The sequence below is a fragment of the Cyanistes caeruleus genome, chromosome 15 (assembly GCF_971803275.1).
Source record: "Cyanistes caeruleus chromosome 15, bCyaCae1.hap1.1, whole genome shotgun sequence".
Taxonomy (NCBI): Eukaryota; Metazoa; Chordata; class Aves; order Passeriformes; family Paridae; genus Cyanistes; species Cyanistes caeruleus.
In genome coordinates, this window is record NC_141715.1 from 512,357 (window position 1) to 536,534 (window position 24,178).

Genomic DNA, 24,178 nt, shown 5'->3' on the forward strand with positions numbered 1-24,178 from the left:
GCCTCAGGATTGGACTTTTCATCCCACTTCGTACCTGCAGCCAGGTACCCTCTCCCCCAGGTCACCCCCTCCCCTTGCCCTCTGTTCCCAGCAGGCACAACCTGAAACAAGAAAGTGAAAAGAAACATTCTCGGCCTTTTTCATGCAAAAAGTTTTAATGGTGCCACAGCAGCCCCCATGGGCTGGTGTCTCACACGGTGGGTGCCAAAGCTTTCCTGAGCCCCGTGTTTCCCCAGTGCCCCCCAGTGCTTCCAGTGCATGAGGGGCTGTAATCCATTCAGCCCCAATTAATTTAATTATCTACAGGCTACAGAGCTAAGCATTAGTGCTATAAACTTAGATGAATAAACTTCTGAAAACTTAAAATGTCTTTAAACAATTGCTCTTTTTTTACAGAAATACAAAATAAATAGCTTGAGGATTAATACAAAACAGGAAACTAATCTCTTCTTATTTATTGACTTTTCTCCCAAATAGTACCTTGAATTGAAAAAAACCTTTTAAAAAAATGAACTTCTCTTCATGGAAAAAATATTCAGCATCCCTGAATTTGTACAAGTGTCTCTGAACAACAAACTAAACATATTTGATTTATTCCTCCTACCCATCACCAACTAAGCAAAGGTTATACATCCTACTGTTTCTAAGATATATATGTAAAAATAGTAATTTATGATTTCTCACTGGTTGTGACCTGGCTGTAACATTTCATTGGAGCATTCCCTGGGCTGGGTGCAGAAAGTGGGCAATGGAACTCCCTGCTTGGTCATGTAAAGAATCAGAGAACTTCTGTTGACCCCTTCTCCCTTTAAGATCTATTTTGGCTGTAACTTTGATGTAAATACATCTTTTTCCCCCTTCATTACCTTTCCAGTCCTCCTCAGCCTGACCCTGGGGGTCACTTGTGTGCTGGTCCCCAGGCAGTCTCAGATCCATCCCTGCTTCCCACTGGGAACACAAACGAAGGGATCAACCTGTGGAGCTCCCACAGGCTTTGCTGGCAAGTCCTTGTCACTTCATGGACAGTTTGGGGTTCTAAACACTGATTTCATGAATATTTGGAAATGTTACTTTTTAAATGGGACAGATACTGACATTTATGACAAAAACCCTGAAAAGTCCTGAGCTGTGATTACATTTCAAACACAGCGTTTCAGGAATTAACTGCAATGACTGTTGGGCAATGAATAAACCTCCTAAGAATGATAAATGTGTGATTTTACACAGTCCCAGGCTGCTCTGGTGTTTCCACCAAAACGTTTTGGAGCCAGTGTTTGCATTCTTAGCTCCCAGCGGGAGAGAGGCTGATGGACTGAGCACAGTTCTGCTCATTTCTAAGTGTGCTGGGGTATGTGGACGTGTCTCAGCGACAGAGCCAGCTGCTTTCTGGTTCAGCTTTAAAGGAGGACTGGGGTCCTCAGCACAGAACCAGCACTCTCCCCCGAGGCATTCAGCTGTCTCTGAGGTGGCATTGCTGAACTGGACTCACCCTCATTTTTCCAGCAGCTGCCACTTTTTATACCTGGGCACAGAGCATGCTTTCAGCTTGTCAGGGTGTTTCTGCAGGAGCTGGAATAGTGACAGCACAGGCTGAGAACAGATCTGTGCCTTGGAGGTTGCTGTGCCACTGAAAATCCCCACAGGCAGAGCCAGCTTTCCTGCTCCACAAACAAAGTCTGCAAGAGGGAAGATCCAGGGGCTGTGGCGTAGTGAATGGTTTTATCCATTCCCTTTGTGTAGATTTAGGAAACATTGTCCTTCTCTGAGGCTGTGCTGGGGAGAGTCTCCACGGAGCAGTGGAGTTCCTTCCCTGGGTTAGTGTGCAGGTAACCAAGGATGGGGTTTCTGGGCAGTTTTGGAGGGAGCACAGCTCCTCTTGTCAGGAGAGCGGCCGGCCCGTGCCTGCAGCTGGGCTGGGAACAGCTGATGGATAAACCAGCAATGAAAACTAAATATGAAAACTAAATTCTGTTGTGCAGAGGTTTGATGGAGAGCAGGCACAGCTGTGAGCCAGCACAGCTCTGCTGGCTTCCCTGGGATTCACAGAATGCCTGGACTGGGGCAAGCTGGAAGCCAGAGCTGGTGCTGCTGGGGCAGAGCAGGGTCGGGGGCATGGTGAACTCTGAATTCTGCTTCCTGTTACACAGACAATGTTTCATGCATCTGAAACCCATGAATCCCACTGAAGGTATTTACAACAGCCACATCTGGGTGGGTGGGTGGTGGGAAGGGGCTGGAAGGAGCTCATGGGCAGGAGGTAGCTGACAGGTGACCAGAGGAAAACAAGCAATGAGGAGAAGGGAGATTCAGTGCCTCCACTGCAGAGCCTGGGTGACTGCAGTGATGGCAAAGCCCTTTCCAATGGCTCTTTGCCCTCCAAATCACCTTTTAGACTTCTGTGTTAAAATTCCTGGGCTAAAACCAGCAAGAAAAGCAAGCGAGCAACCACCCTAACAAAACATCTGAGTGACCCCCTCCCCTCAAAGGCAGCGTGAACCAGGAGCTGATTGTGATTAATGGTTTCTTTGTCCTGAGACAGGCAGGTAAGGAGCCAGCGTTTGACCTCTGTGGGCTTTCCTGCAGCCCTGAGGAGATCAAAAGCAGCCGAACTCCTCCCGACAGCCGCGTTCCCCCCTGCGGCCGCGGCAGAGCCTGGGCAATGCGGCTTCCGAGGAGCCCCCGGGCACATCTCCCCGAGCTGCAGCAGCTGCCCTGGGGCAGCGGGGTCCCCGGGCGCTTCCCACGGCGCTCTGCAAGCAGCGGCGGGAGGATGCGGGGTCCCTGCGCCGAGGGAGAGGAGCAGGAGCGGGGAGGAAGGCTCAGTTTGCAGAGATGCTGCTGTAGCTCTTCTTGATGGGGAAGGTCAGCTGCCCCGAGAGGTCCAGGGACAGCGCCTTGGGGTGCAGCGCCCGGCGCGGGTGCAGGGGGCTGGAGCCCAGGCGCGGCGAGTACAGCAGCAGCAGCTCGGGGCCCAGGCGGGGCTCGGGCAGGAGCCCCTCGGGCCGGAGCCCCTCGGGCCCGGGCTCTGTCCTGCTGCGGACCAGCCTCGGCGACGGCTGCAGGCTGTGCCGCTTGGGCGGCGGCGGGCTGTGGTTCTGGAACCTCACGGTCTTCACTTGCTGCAGGGAGAAGAGAAGGGGCCAGAGTCAGGAGGGAAGGGCAGCCCCTGCCCGCCCTCCCGCCTGCTCCCTGCGCCGTACAGGGCGCCTGCACAGGAGCCCAGGCTGATGAAGAGAGCCCCAGGGACCCGCGGAGCAGAGCTGGCAGCTACTGGGGACCAAGGAGAGCTGGTCTGAGAGCGGGAGGCAGCAGAGCCCGGGGAGCTGCTGCCCTCGCAGAGCCGGGGGCTCTCCCAGCTGATGCTGAGCCTGGGGGCTCTGAGATTGCCGGCGCTTTGGGGGGCGTGTGGAGCCATTTGGGCACATCTTTGGGTACTGAGGGAAGGGAGAGCTGTCACTAGGGCAATTTTCAGAATGATTTTACCTTTATGAAATTCCTCTCTGGCTGCCGGAGGGGAAAGTCCCATTTCAATTGGCTTAGCCCAGGCGACATCAGGGGGATGGGGAAGTTCTGCAAAGCTCCGCCTGACACTAGTTCTGTGGCATTTGCTCCCCAGCTCATAGATTTTTGCCCAATTTATGACCTAGGCAAAGTCTCGGGATTTTGAACTTGGTGACAGGGACAGAGCCCATGCAGCGTCCTGCCTTTCTTCAGGGCTTAATGTGAACAGCTGCGTCAGCAGCACAAATCCCCCATCTCCTAATGCGTGTGTCAATCCCAGTGACTTCTACTGGAAGAAAAGCTGGTGAGGATGGAGCAAAGCCCTCGGGGGATTTGACCCTGGTTGGTTTTGGCTGTGACTGCTGGTTCCAAGGGGATGCTCTGGGGGGGTTCTGGCCGTACCTTTTCGGCGCTGTTGCGGGAGGTTTCTGGTTTCACCAGGATGGACGGCGGGGCTGACGCGGGCGGCTTTGGAGCCGCCTCGCTCTTCACCGGGGGGTCTTTGGCATCCAGGATCACCGAGCTGCACACGGAGGGGGTTCGGCTCTCCCCTCCCCTGACCAGCAGCGCCGGTGAAGCCTCATAGAAGTCTGGCCTCGTTGCCTCGTCCATGGCAGCTCCGGGAGCGAGCTGGAAGTGCAGAGGCCGGCCCGCAGCCGTGGGACGCCGGAGGGAGCCGCTGATCTGCACGGGGGTCCCGGCCTGTCCCGGCCTCTGCAGGGATCCGGCTGGGGAGCAAGGGCCGTGGGAAGCAATTTAGTCAGGAATCCAAAACGTGCAGAGTGAGCACAGGTTACAGCCCCGCACCCACAGCCCTGCTCACACGATGCTGTAGCTCCCCAGGATCCCCCCGTGCCCACCCCGTGCACCGGCACCGACCGCAGCTGTAAAACCACGGACGGCGGTCGCTGCCAGGGCGCTGCTGCCTCCAGGAGCAGCTCTGCTGCCAGGGCTGGGAACGCACCACCCCTTCCCCAGATACTCTTGGAAGTGAATTGCAAAACAGCGCGTATGGGATGAAGATAAACCTTGCAGCCTCCTTGGAAAAAGTATAAACACCGAGCTCTGCGCAAAACATCGAAAGGAATTTTTCCACGCTGAGTCAAACCCCCCGGAATTCCCAGAGCAGCCAGGGTCGGGGCCAAGCAGGGCTGAGGGACCCAGCAGCCGCCGTGGCTGGGGGAATGTGTCGCTGTGCTCCCCCCAGAGCCCCCCGAGCACTCACTCCTCCTGCTGCTGCCGCGGCCGCGCCGCAGCGGGGCCGGTGCCCCCGCGCTCCTGCCGGGGGCAGGGACGGGCACGGGCAGCAGCAGCGGCCGCAGGGCTCCGCTCTGCCTCGGGCCCTTCTCGGACACGCTCCCTTGCGACGACAGCGAGGAGGTCGACAGCGTCCATGAGGTGTACAGGGAAGGCATCTTGGACTCGGAGAGACTAGATTTCCTGCTGGAAAAGAAGAGCCAGAGCTGTCGGGTGCCATCCCGCCTGGCGAGGGACCCCCGGCCCTGGTCAGCGCTGGGGGTCCCCTGTCAGTACCGAGGGGTTGCCTTGCCACAGGTTCTCTATGGAAACCAGAAGAGCCCAGGTTCCCCGTGTTACCCCCTTCCCTCTGCTCGTTTTTGTTTCACCTAAGAAGACATCCCAGACCTGAAGAGGGGGGTGACGTAGTTGCCGGGGAAGAGGCCGACTCTGCCCGTGACCAGGGACATGCCCCGCAGCCACCCGTCCTGGTCCTTGCCGAAGACACGGACCCCTTCTCCCTTCTGCAGCTCCAGCTCGTCCGGTGCCTGAGCGGTGTAGGAGTGGAGAGCCACGCACCTGCGGAGAGAGGCTGTGAGGGGAGGCAGAGCTGCCCCGTGCAGGCTGCCTGGAGCATCCCAGCTGGGCTGGGGGATGCTGCCGCCCCTGCCGGAGCAGCTGCTGCCTGCCCCGAGCCTCTTCTGCCAGGGCTGCATCGAGCTTTGGGTGCTGCCGTTTGTGGAGAGAACTTGCAGGGAGGAAACAGCCTGTCACCTCAGGCCAAAAGGGATGTGAATAAAAGAAAAGGCAATGGAATGGAGAACAAAGCAGCTCGGGAGGATGGTTTCTGTCCTAGAAGTTCCAGCCCACGGTGACAAATGCTGGGGACTCCCAGCTGCTGCTCTGCACATCACACAGCCAGTGCTCCATCAGAAGCACGATCAGGACAAGTACCTGTCCTAAGGCAAAGCTCTTAAAAGAGGACAGTTATGGTGTTTAAGATAGCATCAGGCAATTCTGCCTTTGAAACCAGAGGCCTTGGATCTGCTTGCCTGGAGCATCACCAGGAGGTGTTGGAGGCCCAGGGAAAAGCACCACCCTTGTCCTTCCTTCCTGCCTCCCTCCTCCTCCTCGACTGCAGCACAAGGACTGGGGTCGCTGCCACCGGAGGCCATGGAGAATGAAGCAGACAGAGCAGGAGGCAGGAGGAGGTACATGGGTCCACTCCAGGGCAGCGAGGAAATCAGACTAGAAATTAGTCTGAAATTCCCCCTAGGTCTCTCTTCTGTGATTCTGGGATCGGGACCAAGGGCTGAAGCTTTGTTCTTTGCAATGACCCACGGGTAAGCTCACAGCAAAACAGCAGCAAAGAAAATGGTGTATTTCTCAAAACTTTGCCCTATCTGTTCTTTAAGGGACTTGAATTTGTCTCCAGTGTAACACATTTAATTGCACTGTTGTTTTTTCGAGGGGGATGTAATCTACCCCAAGAATCAATGAGTTACAGCCCAACACTGCAATTATCAGGTGTTACTTACAAAACAGAAACAACACAAGGGGTGTCTGGATGGTCAGGGGCTACTCCAGAACTCTTTGAAGGGTTTCTCTCTCCCTGTTATTCATGACAAGAATCTGAAGGTTTGCCCTGCTGGGCCAGGCTGTGTGAGGGGCTGCTCCCTCGGGGTCTGCCCCAGCCCAGCTGGGTTCAGGGCGTTCTCGGGGTTAGGAACAGCTCACAGCTGTTCAGGAAACACCTCAAGGGGAGGCAGCGCAGGTGCTGGGCTGACACGGCCTCTGTGCAAACCAGGCACTGGTGGGATGCTCTCACACTATCCTTCTGCAAATTATTTTAAGGTCTTGGGTATTGTCTTGTCCTTTGGATTAAGTGTGTGCTGGAGTCTCGGCTGATTGGTGATGGTGTGTGTGGGTCCCAACACAGCGCTCAGCTGTGGGTGCTACTCCTGGGCACCAGCATTCCCACAGCCTGGCTCTGTAGCAGGGGTGCTGAGTGCTGTGTAAACAGTGTGTTGTGATGCTGTTGTTATTTTAGACACTTTACTGAAGTTCCAGGGTGGTGAATCTTACCTTGATGTAATCATCATAGGGTGTTATCTGCAAATTTTAACTCTGTGAAAGTTGTCAGAAATAACTGGAGGCACTAAAGGAGTAACTAGTTTTTTTACACTTAAAAAAAAATTAAAATGTATTGTTGACAAATATAATTTCTCCATAGATTCTGCAGTGAGGCAGAAAGATGCACTCAGCTGTGATACCAGGCCTCTGCCACCCCCTGCTTATACCAGCCAGGTACATTCCTACATGGATCTGCATTTGGATCCAAGCTCCTGCTTGCTGGCAGGAGCAAGCTCATGCTGAGGCTACAGGAAATCCCAGCCTGTCCCCCAAAGCATTTCAGTTTCCTTACGTACAGGTAAGCTGGCCCGTGCTGCTGCAGGTGGGGCAGGGTGACGATGGCTGCTGGAGGCCCCAGTGGTCCTGGTGAGGGGTAGTAAGAGGTGCTGACCTACGGGAGAAAGGAAGCAAAGAAAACCAAGAATTTACCTGGTTATCAGCTGCATTCAGCCACTGGAGGAGCAGCTAACGTTTGACTGGCTTCACCCGCCCTTCAAAAAACCACCAAACATTTCAGGAAATAGAAGAGTCTGGAGCTATTGACTTAAAAAAAGACCAGGCAGCAAGAGGAAGACTCAGAATCATGGAATCATTTTGGCTGAAAAAGACCTCCAGGATCATTGAGCCCCTTTGACAGATCCCCACCTGGTCCTTTCCCCGCTGCTGTTTCGTACCTGCAGAGTGGTACCAGCCACCCTGCTGTGTCCCCTGTGCTCCTGCTGGGGTCTGGTGCTCCAGGGAGGAGCTGCAGCCCCGATTTTGCTGCTGAGCTGGCCGTGCCTTGTGCTGTGCCAGACTCATTGCCCACCAGGACTGGAGGGTGACTCCTTGTCCCTGGTGTGCCAGTGTGGTCACAAGCAGTGTGCTGGGCTGTCCCCCTCCCTGCCCCTCATCTCTCAGCTGGGCTGGTGTCCCCCTGCTGAGGGGGCTCTGAGGCTGTTGGATGTCCTTGCCCAGTGTCTGCTGAGCACCCAGCCACGACTCCCAACCCAGGACCTGCCTGCGGGTGTTTCTGTTCCTTTTCTGAGTTTGGATTTGTGTCCCTTGTGCTTGCTGGGCTCTGCAGGTCCCAGCTACCAAAGGTGTGGGTCTGTGCCAGCTGGGCACACTCTGACTTGTCCCTCTGGCTTCTGCCTTTGCCCTTTTGGCTTTCAGGAGGATGGCAGCAGGCAGCCTGGCATCCCCAGGACTCTCTCCTGCCAGGCTGCTCTCCTGCCAGGCTGTCCCTTCTGCAGCATGGAACATCTCCCAGCCCAGCCAGCAGTGACTCCTTCCCGGCCAGACCCAGCCTGCTGTGAGGAGTCTTGGCTGTGCCCAGCTGAGGGTGAGCTCTGTGCCATGGTGTGAGCTGAGCCCTGTGCCCTGCTGAGGGTGAGCTCTGTGCCCTGATGAGGGTGACCACCCTGCCCTGCTGAGGATGAACACCCAGCCCTGCTGAGGATGAACACCCTGCCCTGCTGAGGATGAACACCCAGCCCTGCTGAGGATGAACACCCTGCCCTGCTGTGGACAGAGCTCCCAGGGTGGTGGCAGCAGCGTCCCGGGAAGCTCGGGGCAGCGGAACCGCTGTGCTTGCATGTGGCTGGCAGCTGTGCTCTCCAGCAACGACCACAGGATCTTTAATGATGCAAGCTGGGGCTTTAATCTCATGTTCATTTCAAATCTAATTTCTAGTGGTCATGTCTGTAATGCGGTGCTGGAGCACTGGCTTGGCAAGGACCTCAGAAAACAGAAAAGTGACTCACCCGCTCTGGTGCTCTCCAGTAAATTAAATTAATTAAAACACCCCAGCAATTCCAGCTTCTGTCTCAGACCTGGAGTGGCAGGTCTTCAGGCAGAAGCTTCAAACCTTCTCTGCATTCTTTGTTTTCTAGTCCAGGCAGAACTGGACCAGATGCTCATAGAGTTGACTGGAAATTATAATTCTGTTTTATTAATTTGGAGTTTCTTTTTTTCTGCATTGGAACAAAATGACAGCCTTTTGCTGGTTTTCCTGATGGAACTGTGCTGAAATGTCCCCTTCTGGGTGGAAAGCTCCATGTTTTTCATCTCTGTGTTCCCGTGTCTGGGAGCAGCCCGTCATTTAGAGCATCCTCAAAGCTGCCTTTGCATTTGCAACATGCAGAGGGGAAAAAAGACCGAAAGAAATATTTTCGAGTCACGTATAACTGATTTCAGCATTCACTTTTGCTGATCTCCCGCGAGTACCTTGCAAGCCCTTGTAAGTACAAAGTGTTTAACACCCTCCCTCTCCCGAAATCCCTCTGTCGCTCCATCTCCCTTTGCAGCGTGCCAGCAGCGCGGTCCCTGTGCCCGCGGTGCCCCGAGGGGAGCTCTCGCCATGCCCTGGGAGCTCCCGGGCCCTGCTCTGGCTCTGGCCCCAGAAAAGGGGAGTGCTGGGGGCAGCTGCGGGCTCTGCCGGCTCTCGACTGCCGGGCAGGATCAGCTCGCTGTGCGGGAAGGGAGCCCAGCGGCGGGAGGAGGGCGGGGGTGCCCGCTGCTCACCCCGCAGCCACTTGCACAAGAGGCACATGCACAGACACGGCCCCCGCAGCCCTGCGAACCGCCTCAGGCTCCGCCGGGGCCCGGCCTGGCAGCCGGGGGGCGGAGGAGGAGGAGGAGGAGGAGGAGGAGGAGGAGGAGGAGGAGGAGGAGGAGGAACCAGAGCTGTTCCCTTTTATGGGCCGAGATGCGTCCGGCCTGATGTGGGAGCGCCGGGCAGGGGGGTCCTGCGCTGGGAGCCCGGCACAGCCCCGGTACTGCCCCGGTACAGCCCCGGTACAGCCCCGGTACTGCCCTCACACCTCACACTGCCCCGGTACTGCCCCGGTACTGCCCCGGTACTGCCCTCACACCTCACACTGCCCCGGTACTGCCCCGGTACAGCCCCGGTACAGCCCCGGTACAGCCCCGGTACTGCCCTCACACCTCACACTGCCCCGGTACAGCCTCGGTACAGCCCCGGTACAGCCCCGGTACTGCCCTCACACCTCACACTGCCCCGGTACTGCCCCGGTACTGCTTTCACAGAGCCCCGGCACTGCCCCTGCCCTGCCCTCACACAGCCCCGGTACAGCCCCGGTACAGTCCCGGTACTGCCACGGTACTGCTCTCACACTGCCCCGGCACAGCCCGGGCCCTGTACCTCAGCCCCAGGCTCGGTGTGCCCTCAGGACCATGCCAGCTTTGGGCCCAGGCTCGGTGTGCCTCAGGACCGTGCCAGCTTTGGGCCCAGGCTCAGTGTGCCCTCAGGACCGTGCCAGCTTTGGGCCCAGGCTCGGTGTGCCTCAGGACCGTGCCAGGTTTGGCTCCAGGCTCAGTGTGCCCTCAGGACCGTGCCAGCTTTGGGCCCAGGCTCAGTGTGCCCTCAGGACCGTGCCAGCTTTGGGCCCAGGCTCGGTGTGCCTCAGGACCGTGCCAGCTTTGGGCCCAGGCTCAGTGTGCCCTCAGGACCGTGCCAGCTTTGGGCCCAGGCTCGGTGTGCCCTCAGGACCGTGCCAGCTTTGGGCCCAGGCTCGGTGTGCCCTCAGGACTGTGCCAGCTTTGGGCCCAGGCTCGGTGTGCCCTCAGGACCGTGCCAGCTTTGGGCCCAGGCTCGGTGTGCCTCAGGACCGTGCCAGCTTTGGGAGCTGCCGCTGCCGTACCTGGAGAGGGGTCCCGTAGGGGGGCTCGGCTTTCTCGCTGCTCTGGGTGGCCACGCTGGGGTTGCTGGAGCTGATGAGCACGGGGGAGCTGATCTCCAGCGCCGGGCGGTCGGTGGGCGAGTGCACCATGCGGTTCAGGGTGTTGAGGGCCGTGGTGATGGAGAACTGCCGCAGACTTTTCCGTCTGGAGTCAGGCACCTTGGGGAAAGCCGCCGAGTCCGTGGCCTTGGCCTTGGGAGACGCCGTTTGCAGGGACGCGCCCTTGGACTGGGGGGACCAGTGGCTTTTGCTGGCCTGCAGGAGCTGCTGAGCAGCGCTGCTGGGCTGGAGGAGACAACAGGAGACCGGATGGGCTTTCAGAAGTTACACCTGGCACAGCCCTCCACTGCTCTGTTCCCCTTTCCCATCCGGCAGCAGAGCTGCAGGCGGGGGTCAGCTGGTGTTACAGGCTATCTTTAAAATCTTGGGGCTCTGTCATTTCTCCCATCTGTTGTCAGTGATGAATTCTGGGTGTAGAATTCCCAATTCAAAGCTGACAGCAGAATCAAATTTTGTTTGAAAGACTTGTGCTAAGACAAGGGGTTACTGAGGATGAGCGCTCCCCCCGATACGCTCCTTGTCCAAAGCTCTGGCTGGCAGCGGTGCTGGGAGAGCTGTACTCAATAACTCTAAATCAGAAGGGATGTTTAGACTCACTGCTCTTTCCCTGGCACCTGTGCTGGCACACAGGGGTGCATCTGGCAGCAGGACGGCCAAGCTCTGCAGCTGAGGGTATGGCCCGGGCTCAGAGAGACCCTCACTCATGCTGGCATTCCCAGCAGGATTAGATCCAGCACTTCTGTCTCTGTCAGCTGGAACACTCATGGCCCCATGCTGCTTCCATTGAAAAAATCCTGACTTGAGGATTGGGGTTGAGGAGGGAGAGGCCCCGAGTTTGCATACGGGCAGTGATCACACAGTACTTCTTGGAAACTGCTGATCAGCACGTTAGTAGCAAAGGGCATGTGGTGACAATGTTTTTCACCACGATGGGTGCCAGAGGAATTAATCATGATTTACTGTTGACATTGATGAATTGCAAAACTTGGAGAATCTCACCCACTCGTGGGAAGCAATGTGCTGGATGCCTGGGATGGACAGGGAGACATGGCAGGAGAGGTACAGGAGGCTCCCAGATGTTGTCATTTCACAAGAGGGATGGTTTTCTCTTTTTCCCTCTCCAAAATAAGGTTTAAAGCCCACAGTATGTGTGTAGGTACACATGTGCCATGGCCATCCTTGTCATATGTGTGAGTAAACTGGAAACATTTTTCTGCCTATCTAAATCTCAGGAGACATGATAAAATGGGGCACAAACTGTGTGTCAGAGCCAGGAGAGCCTCGTGTCTCCCAAAGCAGCCCTACCTTTGCCTTCTCTAGAATTAGTTTCTAATTCTTTGGAGGCTGCGTGTATCCCTTAACTAACTTGCGTCTTTTAATGCCGGACTTGAAGAAGTCATTACTGAAGCTAAAATTATTTCATTAAATGAAAAAGACATTTAAAAAAATATATTAGAGCTTCAAATAAGATGTTTTGCTTCTGTCCTCCTATAAAACAGCCACAAAGAAGAGCTTGCCATAATTATGGGCATTACAAGTATTAATTTTATTTCTAGGAACTGGTGCCGGTGCCATTTACACCCTGCATCTCAAGCTAAACTGCCCAGCACAATTAAAGTCTAGACCAGTGCTGACAGAGCTCTGCTGGGGAGCGGGTGGCTGGAAGGTCTCTGGAGCCGCAGCCCCTGGAACGCCGCCTGCGACGCGCTGAGCTGGCGCCGGCCGGGGCTGCCCGCGCTCCTGGGGATGCTGCTGGTCACCCTGCCTGTGTTCCTGGGGATGCTGCTGGTCACCCTGCCTGTGTTCCTGGGGATGCTGCTGGTCACCCTGCCTGTGTTCCTGGGGATGCTGCTGGTCACCCTGCCCGTGTTCCTGGGGATGCTGCTGGTCACCCTGCCCGTGCTCCTGGGAGTGCTGCTGGTCACCCTGCCCGGGCACTCCTGGGGATGCTGCTGGTCACCCTGCCTGTGTTCCTGGGGGTGCTGCTGGTCACCCTGCCCGGGCACTCCTGGGGATGCTGCTGGTCACCCTGCCCGTGCTCCTGGGGATGCTGCTGGTCACCCTGCCCGGGCACTCCTGGGGATGCTGCTGGTCACCCTGCCCGTGTTCCTGGGGATGCTGTCAGTCACCCTGCCCGTGCACTCCTGGGGATGCTGCTGGTCACCCTGCCCGGGCAGTCGGGGGATGCTGCTGGCAGCGGGGGCCGAGGGGCTGCAGGACCCCCAGGCAGCTGCACCGAGCTCCCGAGGAGCCGGGGCACAGCCCTGCGGGCGGTACCTTCTGGAAGGTCAGGATGTCCTTGCTGTCCGCAGTGGCCCGGCCCCGCAGGTCCAGGCTGTAGAGCGGGCGGGGCAGGGGCAGGTGCTTGATGACCTGCACGGAGCTGGCTGGGAAAACGCCGCTGATGCCGTTGAGCTCGCCCAGGTACCAGTTCTCATCCAGCTGCCGCAGCAGGGCGATGGTGTCCCCCTTGTTGAAGCGCAGCTCCCCGGGGTTGTGCCCGCGGTAGGTGTACAGGGCCCTGGCTCGTGGCACCTGGGGGGACAAGAAACAGCCCCGTCCGACACAGAGCTCCCCAAAAGCGTTCGTAATTAATGGGGAAAAAAATGCAGAGGTCTAAGGCTTAAGCATGCATTTATTAGGATTAACTACCCACATCCTTCCTTGATGGGTTTTACTAATGAAGACAAGCTCCCAAATACTTATGCTAAGTTTGTATCAAGATGAAAAGCAGGCTGGACTTGTTTAAGAATATTAAGAAACAGTTAAGACCTTAAACTAGTCTTCCCATGGGATCTTACTGCCTGCTATAAGGGCTCCTCCAACACAATATCTATTCTAATGACCCAGGTATTTCTATTTCAGAAGGACTGGAGGCTACAGCCATCAACCTGGTGGTTGTCACCCACCAGGAGAAGGCAGCAGAGCAAGGTGAGTGCAGGTTCTGCGTTCCCGTGGCTCTATCTCTGCTTTAACATGTGACTGTGGGTTTATTTCAGCCTTTTCCTGGGTTATGGGAAGAACTGGCTTAATGTTATCATTGTTGCTGCATAACATGGCATAGAAGAGATGTGCCAAACCCAGAAGAGGTGCAGGGATGTTGTGATCTTGACTCACCAACATGAACTGACCAAGTTCCCCTGAAGCAGCTGTTGTGCTGAGCCCTGCCTGCACCAGGGCTCTGTGTGGAGCCAGGGCTCCTGGGCACAGAGCAGCCCTTTGAGGGGACAGCCCAAATGCTGAGCTCCATTCCTGGCCTCTTAGCTGGTGGCACAGCTACGTGAGCTCCATGCTGGGACGTTGGGGTGCTGGGATTTTCCCTAGCTCTAGAGCCTGGATCATCTTTCAGCAGAAGCGCCGGTGCCCAGGGACAAGGTTCAGCATATCTGGATTGTCCTTCTCTCTTTAGAGGCTGCCAGGTGATGTGGCACGGTGAGGAGCATGCCCTGCAGTTTCTCCACAGTCACCCCCTCCCACTCATCCACAGGAGGTTTCTGTACCAGTGACACATTCCAGATTTCCTGCCTTTTTCTGAGCATTTCCCCAAATCCACCCGTGTGTGTGCCCAGGGCTCAGGCAGGACTCCTGCAGAGCTCCCTCTCCCTCAGACACTTTTCAGAGGTCAGGAAGGTAGACATGAGAATCTCAACATTAGTTTCCAGAAGTGTGGAAAAGATTGAATTTCCCATGGAAATTGTTAAGTTTTTGGAAAGAGGACATCTTCCAGCATCCCCAAACCCTGATGCCTGGTAGGGAAAAGGAACTAAGAAGAGAAAAAAAATCATGTACTGCTTTTACTTCAAAGCCTTTGAAATGGGAAGCAATTAGTTTAATGTTTAGTTCTAATTAAATCATTCTCTCTCTTAATTTGTGCTCACAGTAAACAATGTGCTTGGCTCAGTGACACCGACAGCACATCACTGGGAGAAAAGCAGCAGGAAAGGGAGGCTTGGGCCAGTGCTGCTCTCCATCAGAAGAGCAGGGATCACATCCGTGCCAGGGCTGTGGAGACTCCCTGCAAACACAGCTGGACAGTGAGGAGAGCAGACTGGGCACACAGAGCACGGACAGCAGCTCTCCCTCGGAGCCACCGGCTGCTGCCACACCAGCACGGGGCACACAGACCTCGGATTGCCTCGGGAGCAGCCAGAAAACAAACGGGACCTTCACAAAGGGCTTGGGAAGGAGGAGCAGCAACGTCTGGGATGAGAGGGAACTACAGGATACAGCAAAACATTAAAGGCAGCATGAACGAGTTATGGAAATATATTAAAAAGAAGAGAAACCCTGAAATGAAATGCATACCTGGTGCTAACTGGGAGCAGGGAGCAAGCAACAGAGTGCTGAGAGTCTGGAATATTCTTCCTTCAGCAGGCAAAGGGATGAGACAGCAGGGCAGACTGGGATAAATACCTGTGTTTAGGTGTGTTTGTGGTGCTAAGTCTGGCTGAGCACATCCCTCCACTTGGATGCATGGATGGATGGTTGGATGAATGGGTTCTTTTTTCCTCTGACCACACTCACAACCTTCAGCTCTTGCCCTCCTCTTTAACCCTTTCCTCACACTTTTCTGCCCTTTCAAATCTCCCTACCCAACTCAGCTTTTCCCTACATCTGTAAGCATTTTAAATTTTTTAAAAGAAATTTTGTTTGGCTCATCAGATATTGAGCAAAAAATGTCCAATTGATTTCCCAATTCTTTATTTGGGACATAAACTAAGCCTTTACCTACCCACAAGGAGCAACTAATGTGGTTTTTACTGTACAGGCCAGTCACAAAATAAAGCTGCAAGCTGAAGATTTCAGAAAGACATGCAAAATCCCTGTTTCTTAAGGTGTTTGTAGGGTGTAGGGAGGGACAACTGAAGCAGGCTGTGTCAGCCACGGTGCTGGAGCTGGGGTTGGTCACGGGCCATCCCCTCTGCTGCAGCTGCAGCTCTGAGCTGCTCTGAGCCCTGTCTCAGCCTGGGCTGCTTTCTGCCCACTCCCGGCTGTCCCAGATCCTCTGCAAGGGATCTGTTTTGCTTTATGTAAAGTAGGTTAATTGCAAAGGCAGAAACTGGGGTGCTAATTAACCTGTGATAAAGACAAGGAGTGCCTGGAGGTGGCTGAGGGCAGAGGGGGAGCCTTCTTGGGCCAGAACGTGCTCCTGGCAGGGGGAGGAGGACCTGCTTTGTTTTCATGGACTCATCTCCCGTTTGTATGTCCAGTTGCTTTTAGCTAATCCAAAGCAGCATTTCATTTTAGCAGGGTGGTAGCAGCAGCAAGTGCTCAGCCAAGAACTGCACACGCTGGCTGGTCCCTCGTGCAGCCTTGGACTCTGTCTGAACATCCCAGGGAGAAAACCCTGGGAGCAGCCTTGTGAAAAACTCAGCTGAAAGTTTGTGTAGAGTATTGCTGCCCAGTAGCAGAGAGAGAAACTACAGTGAAGAAACCAGTTTTGGGGGTGCCTGTAACATTTTTCGAGGCTGCCTCACTTTTCCTGATTTTCCCCTCTGTTTTCTCTTCCATCATGCCTGAGTGAGACCCAGGAGTTACTTCAGGCTCTCAGGGCGGCTGAGCCCCAGGTGCCCCTTGCCATGGGGGTGCCTGCAGAGAGTGTGGGGGAGCCCTAGGGAGAGGAGGCAGTGGGTAGTGCCAGGAGTGGAGCAGAACCCCTTTGCATCAGCACCGTCTCTGCGGGAGATGCTTTTCTCTCCTTGGCCACTCTGCCAGCAGGGATGGTCATGGCAGATGCACTTCAACTCCTTGTCCCCATTCTCAGTGGATTTGAGGCCAGTAAGGGAGAAAAGATTTCATTTTTTTCACTATTTTTGGCATTTGGCATCGGTTGTGCTGGGCAGACATCCAATGCCTCTGAGTCTCCCTCCGCACAAAACAAAGATTAAAAATATGTATATGTGTGTGAGGAAGCAATTTGGGGCATCTCTTCCCAGCAGAGAAATGCACTCTGTGATTATCTGCAATGAGCAGGTTATAACTCCTCACGGGGGACCCGCTGAATGTCTCTGCAGTCAATCCCAAGGGACAGATCCCAATCCCGGTCTCATGGGAGCTGCCCCACAGGAGACAGGACAGAGCAGGCAGGGTCAATGGCTCACCCTGAGTCTCCACTGACTCCAGGACAGACGTGAGGGCACAGCCCAGGCCATGCTCCTGCTGAGCTGTGACTTACACTGAGCATCATCCACACGCTGCCACCGAAGGAAGTGCACATGTCAGTGTTTTATAGAGATGATCAATGACATCTCCATCCCTCTGATTACTGAGAGCTGCCTCCAACATCCTGCCACAACTGCCCATGTCTCTGTGGCATGAATGAGCCCCATCGCCTGCTGTGTGCTCAGCTAGCACAGTTCAGGGCTCTGCAGGATCCAGGTGGATGAAAAGAGCTATTTGAATGTAAATTAATTGCCATTACAATTCTGTTTTTCTGCATTTCGGCAGAGGAGATAACTTCAGCCTTGTCACAGGGAACAAAACCTTCAAAAGTGAACTTGTCATTTCAATCTCTTCACATAATTATATTCTGAGGATTCAGACAGTTGGGTGGTTTCTGAATTATTTCTTCCCTGAGGAGGATTGTTCCTGTCTTCCAAGCACACGTAGACTGTGTGCACAAAGCCAGTCCCTCCTGCTCACGTCAGCCCTGGAGCTGCCCCAGTCCTTCCTGGGCCTGCCCAAAGGGGAGGCCAGCACTGGCCATGGCTAATGCTGGTGGCCACCTGCTCCTGAGCCAACTGGGCATCATGGGGAGATGCTGGAGATGTGAATTGTATGGATTTAGCTGTTTTTGTGCTGCTCCATCTGCATGGCTGAAGCTGCTGGGACAATGGCAGAGGGAGTGGGAGCAGCTATGCCCTCTGCACACTCACAGCCCTGGAGTACCATGGCATCAAGGCTCACATCACTTGATGTGATCACTCACATGGCCTGGCTTTGGCATGCACAGGTGACACAGAAAATGGAGGAAATGATTAAAGTGAACACAGAGCAGCTTTTCCGATGCAGAGGATGAGCGATGCTGAGGCTCCACTGCTGGCAGCCAGCCCTGAGAGGAACGCCTGGCCTCGTGCTGGTGCTGCTCCCACGGCTGCCCAGGAGCACACAGCTGGGTCACTTTGCCTGTGAAACACGGGGAACGCTCAGCTGAGCAGGAGGAATGCCCAGGGCTGGAGCTGGAGCAGAGTGTGGCTTTGGTCCTGAGTGCTGGCAGAGCCACAGGGGCACAGGGAGAGCAGGGACAGGTCTGGAAGAGAGGACGTGGCAGGGGCATGCTGGGCACCGGGCGCCAGCCAGCTCAGGCTGTAACGAAACCCTCTCACGCCTCTTGGCTCGCTGCTCTGTATCAGATGAGTCTGTGCTGCTGTCAGCAGTCCCGGGCAGTGGTTAACTTGTGTGTCATGGGTTTAAGCTGCACGGAAAACAAACTGTGTCAGCCCTTGGCGTGCCCAGTCATGATGCTCTGCTTCAGCAGCACTGTTCTCAGAAGAGGCTGTTTATTGTGCAGGGAGGAAACCTGCATCCTGCTCCCTCCTGCTGCTCCTGTGCCCTGTCCCTGCTGCTTCAGTGCCCTCCCTGCACCAGGAAAGGGAGCTCTGATGTGGCTCCTCAGCCAGCGCTGCCAGCCCTGGGCAACGTGGCCATCCCTGCCAGTGGGCAGTGGGCCTGGGCACTCTGCAAGCTGAGCTGGTGCTGGCAGCAGGGAGGGAGAGCTCTTCCATGTCTCACCTGCTGCCTCCAGCCCTGGCACGCTGCAGAGCTGCATGGCAGCGTGCCTCCTCCCCACCCTTCCCTCTGGAGGGACAGTGACAAACTCAGGCCAGCCACCAGCTGCACGGACACAGGGACACAGCGAACAGCAGGGACAATGGGAGAGGAGGGGGACTCAGAGGCTCCTGGCTGACCGCGGCACTGCGCAGGTGAGCTCGCAGAGGAGCCCTGCTGTGCTATTCCTGACTCGCCATCTGAGCCTGACTCATTGCCTTGGAAACAAATTAAAACACTTTTATGTGTTTGCAGCTTGGTACCTAATTTTGTAAAACCAGGGAAACTGGCTCCTGCTGCTGGCTGTGGAGGTCCTTGGGCTTTCCACTGCCCGGGGCACCACCCAGGAGTGCCCTGTGCCGGCTCTTGCTCACACAGATTTTGGGGGGTTTGTTGTCCTCACTCTCAGCCTGTGTTGCCCTCACTCTCTCTGTAGTAGGTACAAGGGCTAGAACTACATGCAGAGGGAGAAAAAACACCAATGCTTGGCACAAGGGGCCACCAGCACTGTGGGAGCAGCTTCTCGCTCTGCTCGAATGTGATGAGCCCTGACAGGACACGGCTGTGGAGGAGACCTGGGACAAATCCTTTCTCCACAAAGGCTGTAAGAGCACACAGAATTTTGCAGCCAGATGAAGCATCTCTGTGTCCAGCTGAGGGGCTCTGTGGTGACCCCAGCGGCCCCAGCAGCTGTGGGGTGCGAGGATGCTGTGGCAGGCAGAGGCCAGGCTGGCAGCACCGCGGGTGTGACATCCCCAGAGCGCTTGGCCAGCCCGACGGGAGGGCACACACATTTTCAGGTCCTTGCTGTGACTACACAGGAACTGCTGGGGGTTTGGGGAGGGTGGGAAGGGGGTTGGCTCAGTGAGGGGGCCAGGAAACTCTTTTGCCTCTGCCAGGTGCAAACATGGAGTTTGCTTTGAACAAGACTTCAAGAAGCTCCAGCAATCCAAGTCCTGTCTGTCAAATGCAGAAAGGAGTTGGAGATGATTCTGGAGGAGAAGAAAACACCAAGACGCAAGCACTATCTATAGACGTCCGTGTGAAGGTGGGACGTTGGAGTGCAGAGTATTTTTATCCCAATAGAGGTGTTATCTGTCTATCTCCCATGAAATGCTGGAAGGGGGTGTTGAGCGCTCAGTTCATGCGAAGAGAAAATAGCCCAAGTCACAGTTAAATCTGCGTGGTCCGTGTTTTCCTGAGGCAAGCTGTCATACTCGGAACTTTTTTCCTCTGGCTCACTGTCCCATGCTTGTTGCATGACAAAGTTCAGCACCCAAGCATCTGTTCAGGGGCCTGGATGGAGTTTTGCCATGTGCAGGGTACAGCTGGGTCATCCCATCCCCCTGAGGAGGAGTGGGAGGTTCGTGCACACCTCAGCACACGTGGCCTGTTTGCTCACCAGCTCACGCTGGGGCTGCAGCCAGGTGAGGAGGAGCTTCAGCACAAGCTGTAACCACACCTGGCACATGCCAGGGGCAGCTCCTAAGAGTTCAAAGGCTTCAGCGTGGCTTATTTACGCATACACCTCCCAGCAAGTCCTTTTATGCTTAAATTCCAGACAGTTTGTTATGTGGAGATTCTGCAAATCCAAAGTCCTGTCCTCTCTGCACTGATGTTTGGGATCTGAAGGCCTGGCTGGGGTGCCAGGAGCAGCAGTGGGGCAGCGCAGGGGCCCAGAGCTGGGGGACACAGCCAGGCCGTGCTTATGCACGGACGGGTCCATGTGCACAAACCCAGCACGTGCCCAGCCACGTTAGCTCGTAGGAAGTGGATTCAAAAGGGATTTAAATGCCAGCAAATAAATCGCTTGGGATGAGCTGTAATTAGAAAATTCCCTGTTTTTTAACAACTGGCTCTGGGAAATTCCTGACCACAAACCCAGCGCTGTATTTGTGCTAATCCAGCAGCTCTGTGGGGCCTGCTTGCTCCTCCTGCTCAGAAAGAGACGAGCTCTTGGCTTGCTGGGTGATGGGGGATTGATTTTGTTTTTTGCCTTCATGGATGCTCATGAGCATGAAGAGCAAAGAGCTGGCAAGGAAACATCTCTGCTGAGAGAGAAACTTTGATCAAACTTGTGATGTTCTCAGCTCCAGGGAGTAAAGGAAGTTTATTTATAGAACAGCCTTGGTAAAGCCAAATGCTGGCCCCTATCCTGGATGGGTGGTGGCTCTGGCTGCAGAGCTGTGTGAGGCGCATCACTTGTAGCTGCTCTGTAGCACAAGGATAGTGTTGGGGTAATCAGCAGCCCGTGCAGATTGGAGCAGTCTGTTTTTTGGGAGCCGTGACCTCCCGCTGCAGCAGCACGTGGGCACTGCAGTTGTGAGCAGCCAGGGGAGAGCTGTGGTGGGGTGAGCAGCACTGCAGGGCAGCTGCTTCACCACAATTCCTGACAAAAATAATCTGCTCTGAGGTTCACAAACATCTGGAGGTCTCTGCTTACCCAGATTGCTTCAGGTGACCCTGGGACTCCAGCATCCATGTGGCAGGGTGCTGACAAGTCACCCTCATCACTGTCTCATCTTTGCACTGCACAGGCACTTTCAAATGTGTCCCTGCTGTGCTGGGTGACGTGCTGCCACCACTGAGTGCCAGCTTAGGGGAGGCTCCAAATCCATCACCATCCCACTGGAGTACCCAAAGTAACATCTGGTCCTGAATGCAGGTATTAAAAACCACTAAAACCAAAATGTGACTAATAGGTTACATTCTTCACCTTGCAGCAGAGGATTCCAAAGTGTTTTATAATTAAGTACCTAATTAAGTGTAAGAGCATTTCACTGTAATGTGTTTTATATCCCATCCAAGAGAGGCACGGGAGCTCAGAGGTCTGTCCCAGAGCCAGGGAGTCAGCCACAGCCACTGCTTCCCCAGTGCTCACTGGCTCTGCTGATTCCCAGGAGTTTGGTCTTAAGTTGGTCTTAAAAGCTTTTGGGAGCTATAGATGGATGGATGTTGCCATTATATACCAGCAGCAAGTTCCTACCTGTCCTGAGAACCAGTTAAAGAAACACAAAATGAATGAGAAGAAAACCAGACAAGTGTATTTGTGCTCTTTTATCCAGGGCCAGGAGAGTCCAATTGGAAAAACTACAACCTTTTCCTTGTCAGCTGGGATGCTGCCCGGGACAGCAGTGGCTGCAGCCCATCACTGTCGGTCTGGCCCTTGCACCAGTGGCCCCAGCAGCTCCTGCAGCTCCCCGGCAGAGCTGGTGGCTCCCAGCAAGGGTCTCGGTCAGAGCAGGGGCCCTGCTGGGAGCCAGTGGCAGGGAGCTGCCAGTGTGCCCCTGGCCCTGTTCCCCGGGTGCTGTGGCCAGGAGAGTGCTCTGGGCAGTGCCACCCGCCGCCCCCAGCCTGTCCCTGGCTGTGCCGTGCCAGGCAGCGCGCCCGGGAAAGGGACACGGTGCCTCAGTGTCCTGCACAGGGGGAACACAGAGAGAGAGCAGCTCCCCAGGGGTGCCTGGCTCGGGTGTGTGACCCATCCAGATCCCTCATCCACACCACAGAGATTCCCTGGGACACACGTGCCACCTCATAGCCACAGGACACGGCATGGCACCTGTGCCGTGCCTGCCCAGCCTCTACAGCTCCCAGCTCTGGCCAGGCTCTGCCATCCAAAGCCCTTTCAGCCAAGCTTGAGTGCTGCTGGAAGGTTTTGCAGACAATGTACAGAACAGTTCAGGTGAGACAAATGGGAATCCAGGAATATGATGTGGGAAAGCTGAAGCCACAAGTCTCTACCCTGAATTCCATCTCAGCCAAGCTCTTTTAACAGGTCTAATATCAGTTCCTCATTATTTGACAAAGGCTTTTGTATTGTTAAAGAAAATGATGGAAAGAACTTAGAGTTTTAAAATTAGCCTAGTAAATCATCCCTAGGTACAGTTGTGAGTCAAATTTAATATTTTTAACTAGTGAAACTCAAGAACTTTGGAAGTAACAGCAGCAGCAGCATTGGGCACCCCCCTTCTTTTACAGTGCAAGGAAACTGAGGTGCAGCTACGGAAATACCTTCTCCACCACTAACAGTTACAGCTCTGCAATTACTGACTTAATTGCTATCAGTCAAAAGCAGTGTATTGCCTAAAAGTCCAAGCACCTGAAATGCCCTCAAAAGCCAGGAAGCATCTGAAAACTGCGAGAAAAGAGCTGGTCGGAAGTTTTTGTAGGGAGAAGAGCTTAGTCTCAGCCTAGGAGTCAATTTCTGCTGTGGTGAACTTGAAACAGTCAAATATCACATCGAAACAGCAGCCAAATTTGCAAACGAAACACTCAGTCTCGCTTCAAACACTGCAGTGCTGCTAACAGAGAAAGTTCCCGGCTCTGGGCACACAGCAGGAACCTTTCTATGCTCGTGGGCAAAAGAAAGAACTAAGAACCTCCTTACCCCTTCCATGTGGAGCCTGGGATTCGTTGCCAGCCGGTGCTGATGCAGCTGCAGCCCCCTGGGGACCCTCCTGATGGAGGCGGGGGAGGACAGGACCCCTGACCTCTGGATCGAGCCGAACCTGGTGACGTTCTGTCCACACCTGACTCCATCCAGGAGGCGAATGAGGAGCAGGTTGGAGGGCAGCTGCTCAATGCTGCCCAGGACCAGGGTCCTGCACTCAGGGCACCGCAGCTCCTTCTGGGATTTCAGGATCCTCTGCAGACACGGCTTGCAGAACGTGTGCTGGCACGGCAGCACCTTTGCTGTGGCGTCGAGCTTTTCAAAGCACACGGGACACTCCAACAGGTCAAGGAGAGCCAAGTCGTCCATGATCAGCGCAGAGCCCCTCCAGGAGAGGAGCCAGGGCCATCCACAGCCCGCATGCAGCGGAGCCGGGGGAGATTCCTCCCTGCGCCTGCGAGAGGCAGAGCCCGGGCTCAGGCAGCAATCCTGCACGGAGGGCGAGGAGGAGGCAGCAGGGAGCAGAGCTGCTGCGCTGGGGGAGCGTGGAACGGAGCCTCCTACATCCAGAGCTGCGGCCGGCAGCCAATGTGCGAGAGAGCTCGCTGCGCCTGCAGCTTGGCAGTGACTCACCCTGAGTCAGCCGGAGCCAGGGGACGGCTCTAACCCTAGCCCTAGCCCTAATCCTAGCCCTAACCCTAGCCCTAACCCTCACCCTGAGTCAGCCGGAGCCAGGGGACGGCTCTAACCCTAGCCCTAGCCCTAACCCTAACCCTAACCCTAATCCTAGCCCTAGCCCTAAATCTAACCCTAGCCCTAACCCTAACTCTAACCCTAAATCTAACCCTAGCCCTAGCCCTAGCCCTAACCCTAACCCTAGCCCTGACCGGGCTCAGGGTCCCGGCTCAGGGTCCCGGTGCAGGGTCCCGGTGCAGGGTCCCGGCTCAGGGTCCCGGCTCAGGGTCCCGGTGCAGGGTCCCGGTGCAGGGTCCCAGCTCAGGGTCCCGGCTCAGGGTCCCGGCTCAGGGTCCCGGTGCAGGGTCCCGGCTCAGGGTCCCGGCTCAGGGTCCCGGTGCAGGGTCCCGGCTCAGGGTCCCGGCTCAGGGTCCCGGTGCAGGGTCCCGGTGCAGGGTCCCGGTGCAGGGTCCCGGCTCAGGGTCCCCGCTCAGGGTCCCGGCTCAGGGTCCCGGTGCAGGGTCCCGGTGCAGGGTCCCAGCTCAGGGTCCCGGTGCAGGGTCCCGGTGCAGGGTCCCGGTGCAGGGTCCCAGCTCAGGGTCCCCGCTCAGGGTCCCAGCTCAGGGTCCCGGTGCAGGGTCCCAGCTCAGGGTCCCAGCTCAGGGTCCCCGCTCAGGGTCCCGGTGCAGGGTCCCGGTGCAGGGTCCCGGTGCAGGGTCCCGGTGCAGGGTCC

At 55.7% G+C, this 24,178-nt stretch overlaps 1 protein-coding gene and 1 long non-coding RNA gene across 5 annotated transcripts; one reads left to right on the top strand and one right to left on the bottom strand.

The window, feature by feature from the left end:
• Positions 1–136: 136 nt before the first annotated feature.
• On the bottom strand, positions 137–23,398 carry SH3RF2 (SH3 domain containing ring finger 2). 4 transcript variants are annotated; one of them, XM_086851592.1, is made up of 8 exons: positions 22,768–23,209; positions 12,891–13,148; positions 10,515–10,838; positions 7,167–7,261; positions 5,146–5,316; positions 4,727–4,941; positions 3,904–4,229; positions 137–3,119 (listed from the first exon to the last, which is right to left on the bottom strand). In XM_086851592.1, the coding sequence occupies exons 1-8, from the start codon at positions 23,137–23,139 to the stop codon at positions 2,820–2,822; spliced, it is 2,061 nt and encodes a 686-aa protein (XP_086707718.1). In that variant the 5' UTR covers positions 23,140–23,209; the 3' UTR covers positions 137–2,819. The 4 variants fall into 4 exon arrangements, 2 of the variants coding, with proteins under 2 accessions (XP_086707718.1, XP_086707717.1); XM_086851591.1 differs by having other exon boundaries at positions 4,727–4,944; XR_015276674.1 differs by having other exon boundaries at positions 3,904–4,944; positions 22,768–23,398.
• LOC147650316 (uncharacterized) lies at positions 7,261–17,157 on the top strand. The gene is made up of 5 exons (XR_015276675.1): positions 7,261–9,637; positions 9,819–10,073; positions 10,191–10,343; positions 10,424–13,544; positions 14,494–17,157. It is a non-coding gene; the product is annotated as an uncharacterized LOC147650316 (long non-coding RNA).
• Positions 23,399–24,178: the final 780 nt, after the last annotated feature.

Excerpts from the sequence above, each read along its gene's own strand:
- SH3RF2 (XM_086851591.1), bottom strand. The coding sequence starts at position 23,139 with ATGGACGACTTGGCTCTCCTTGACCTGTTGGAGTGTCCCGTGTGCTTT. Across the intron at positions 10,839-12,890 it reads ACATCCTGACCTTCCAGAAG|CCCAGCAGCGCTGCTCAGCA; the intron begins GTACCGCCCGCA and ends TGTCTCCTCCAG. Across the intron at positions 7,262-10,514 it reads CCTACGGGACCCCTCTCCAG|GTCAGCACCTCTTACTACCC; the intron begins GTACGGCAGCGG and ends TTTCTCCCGTAG.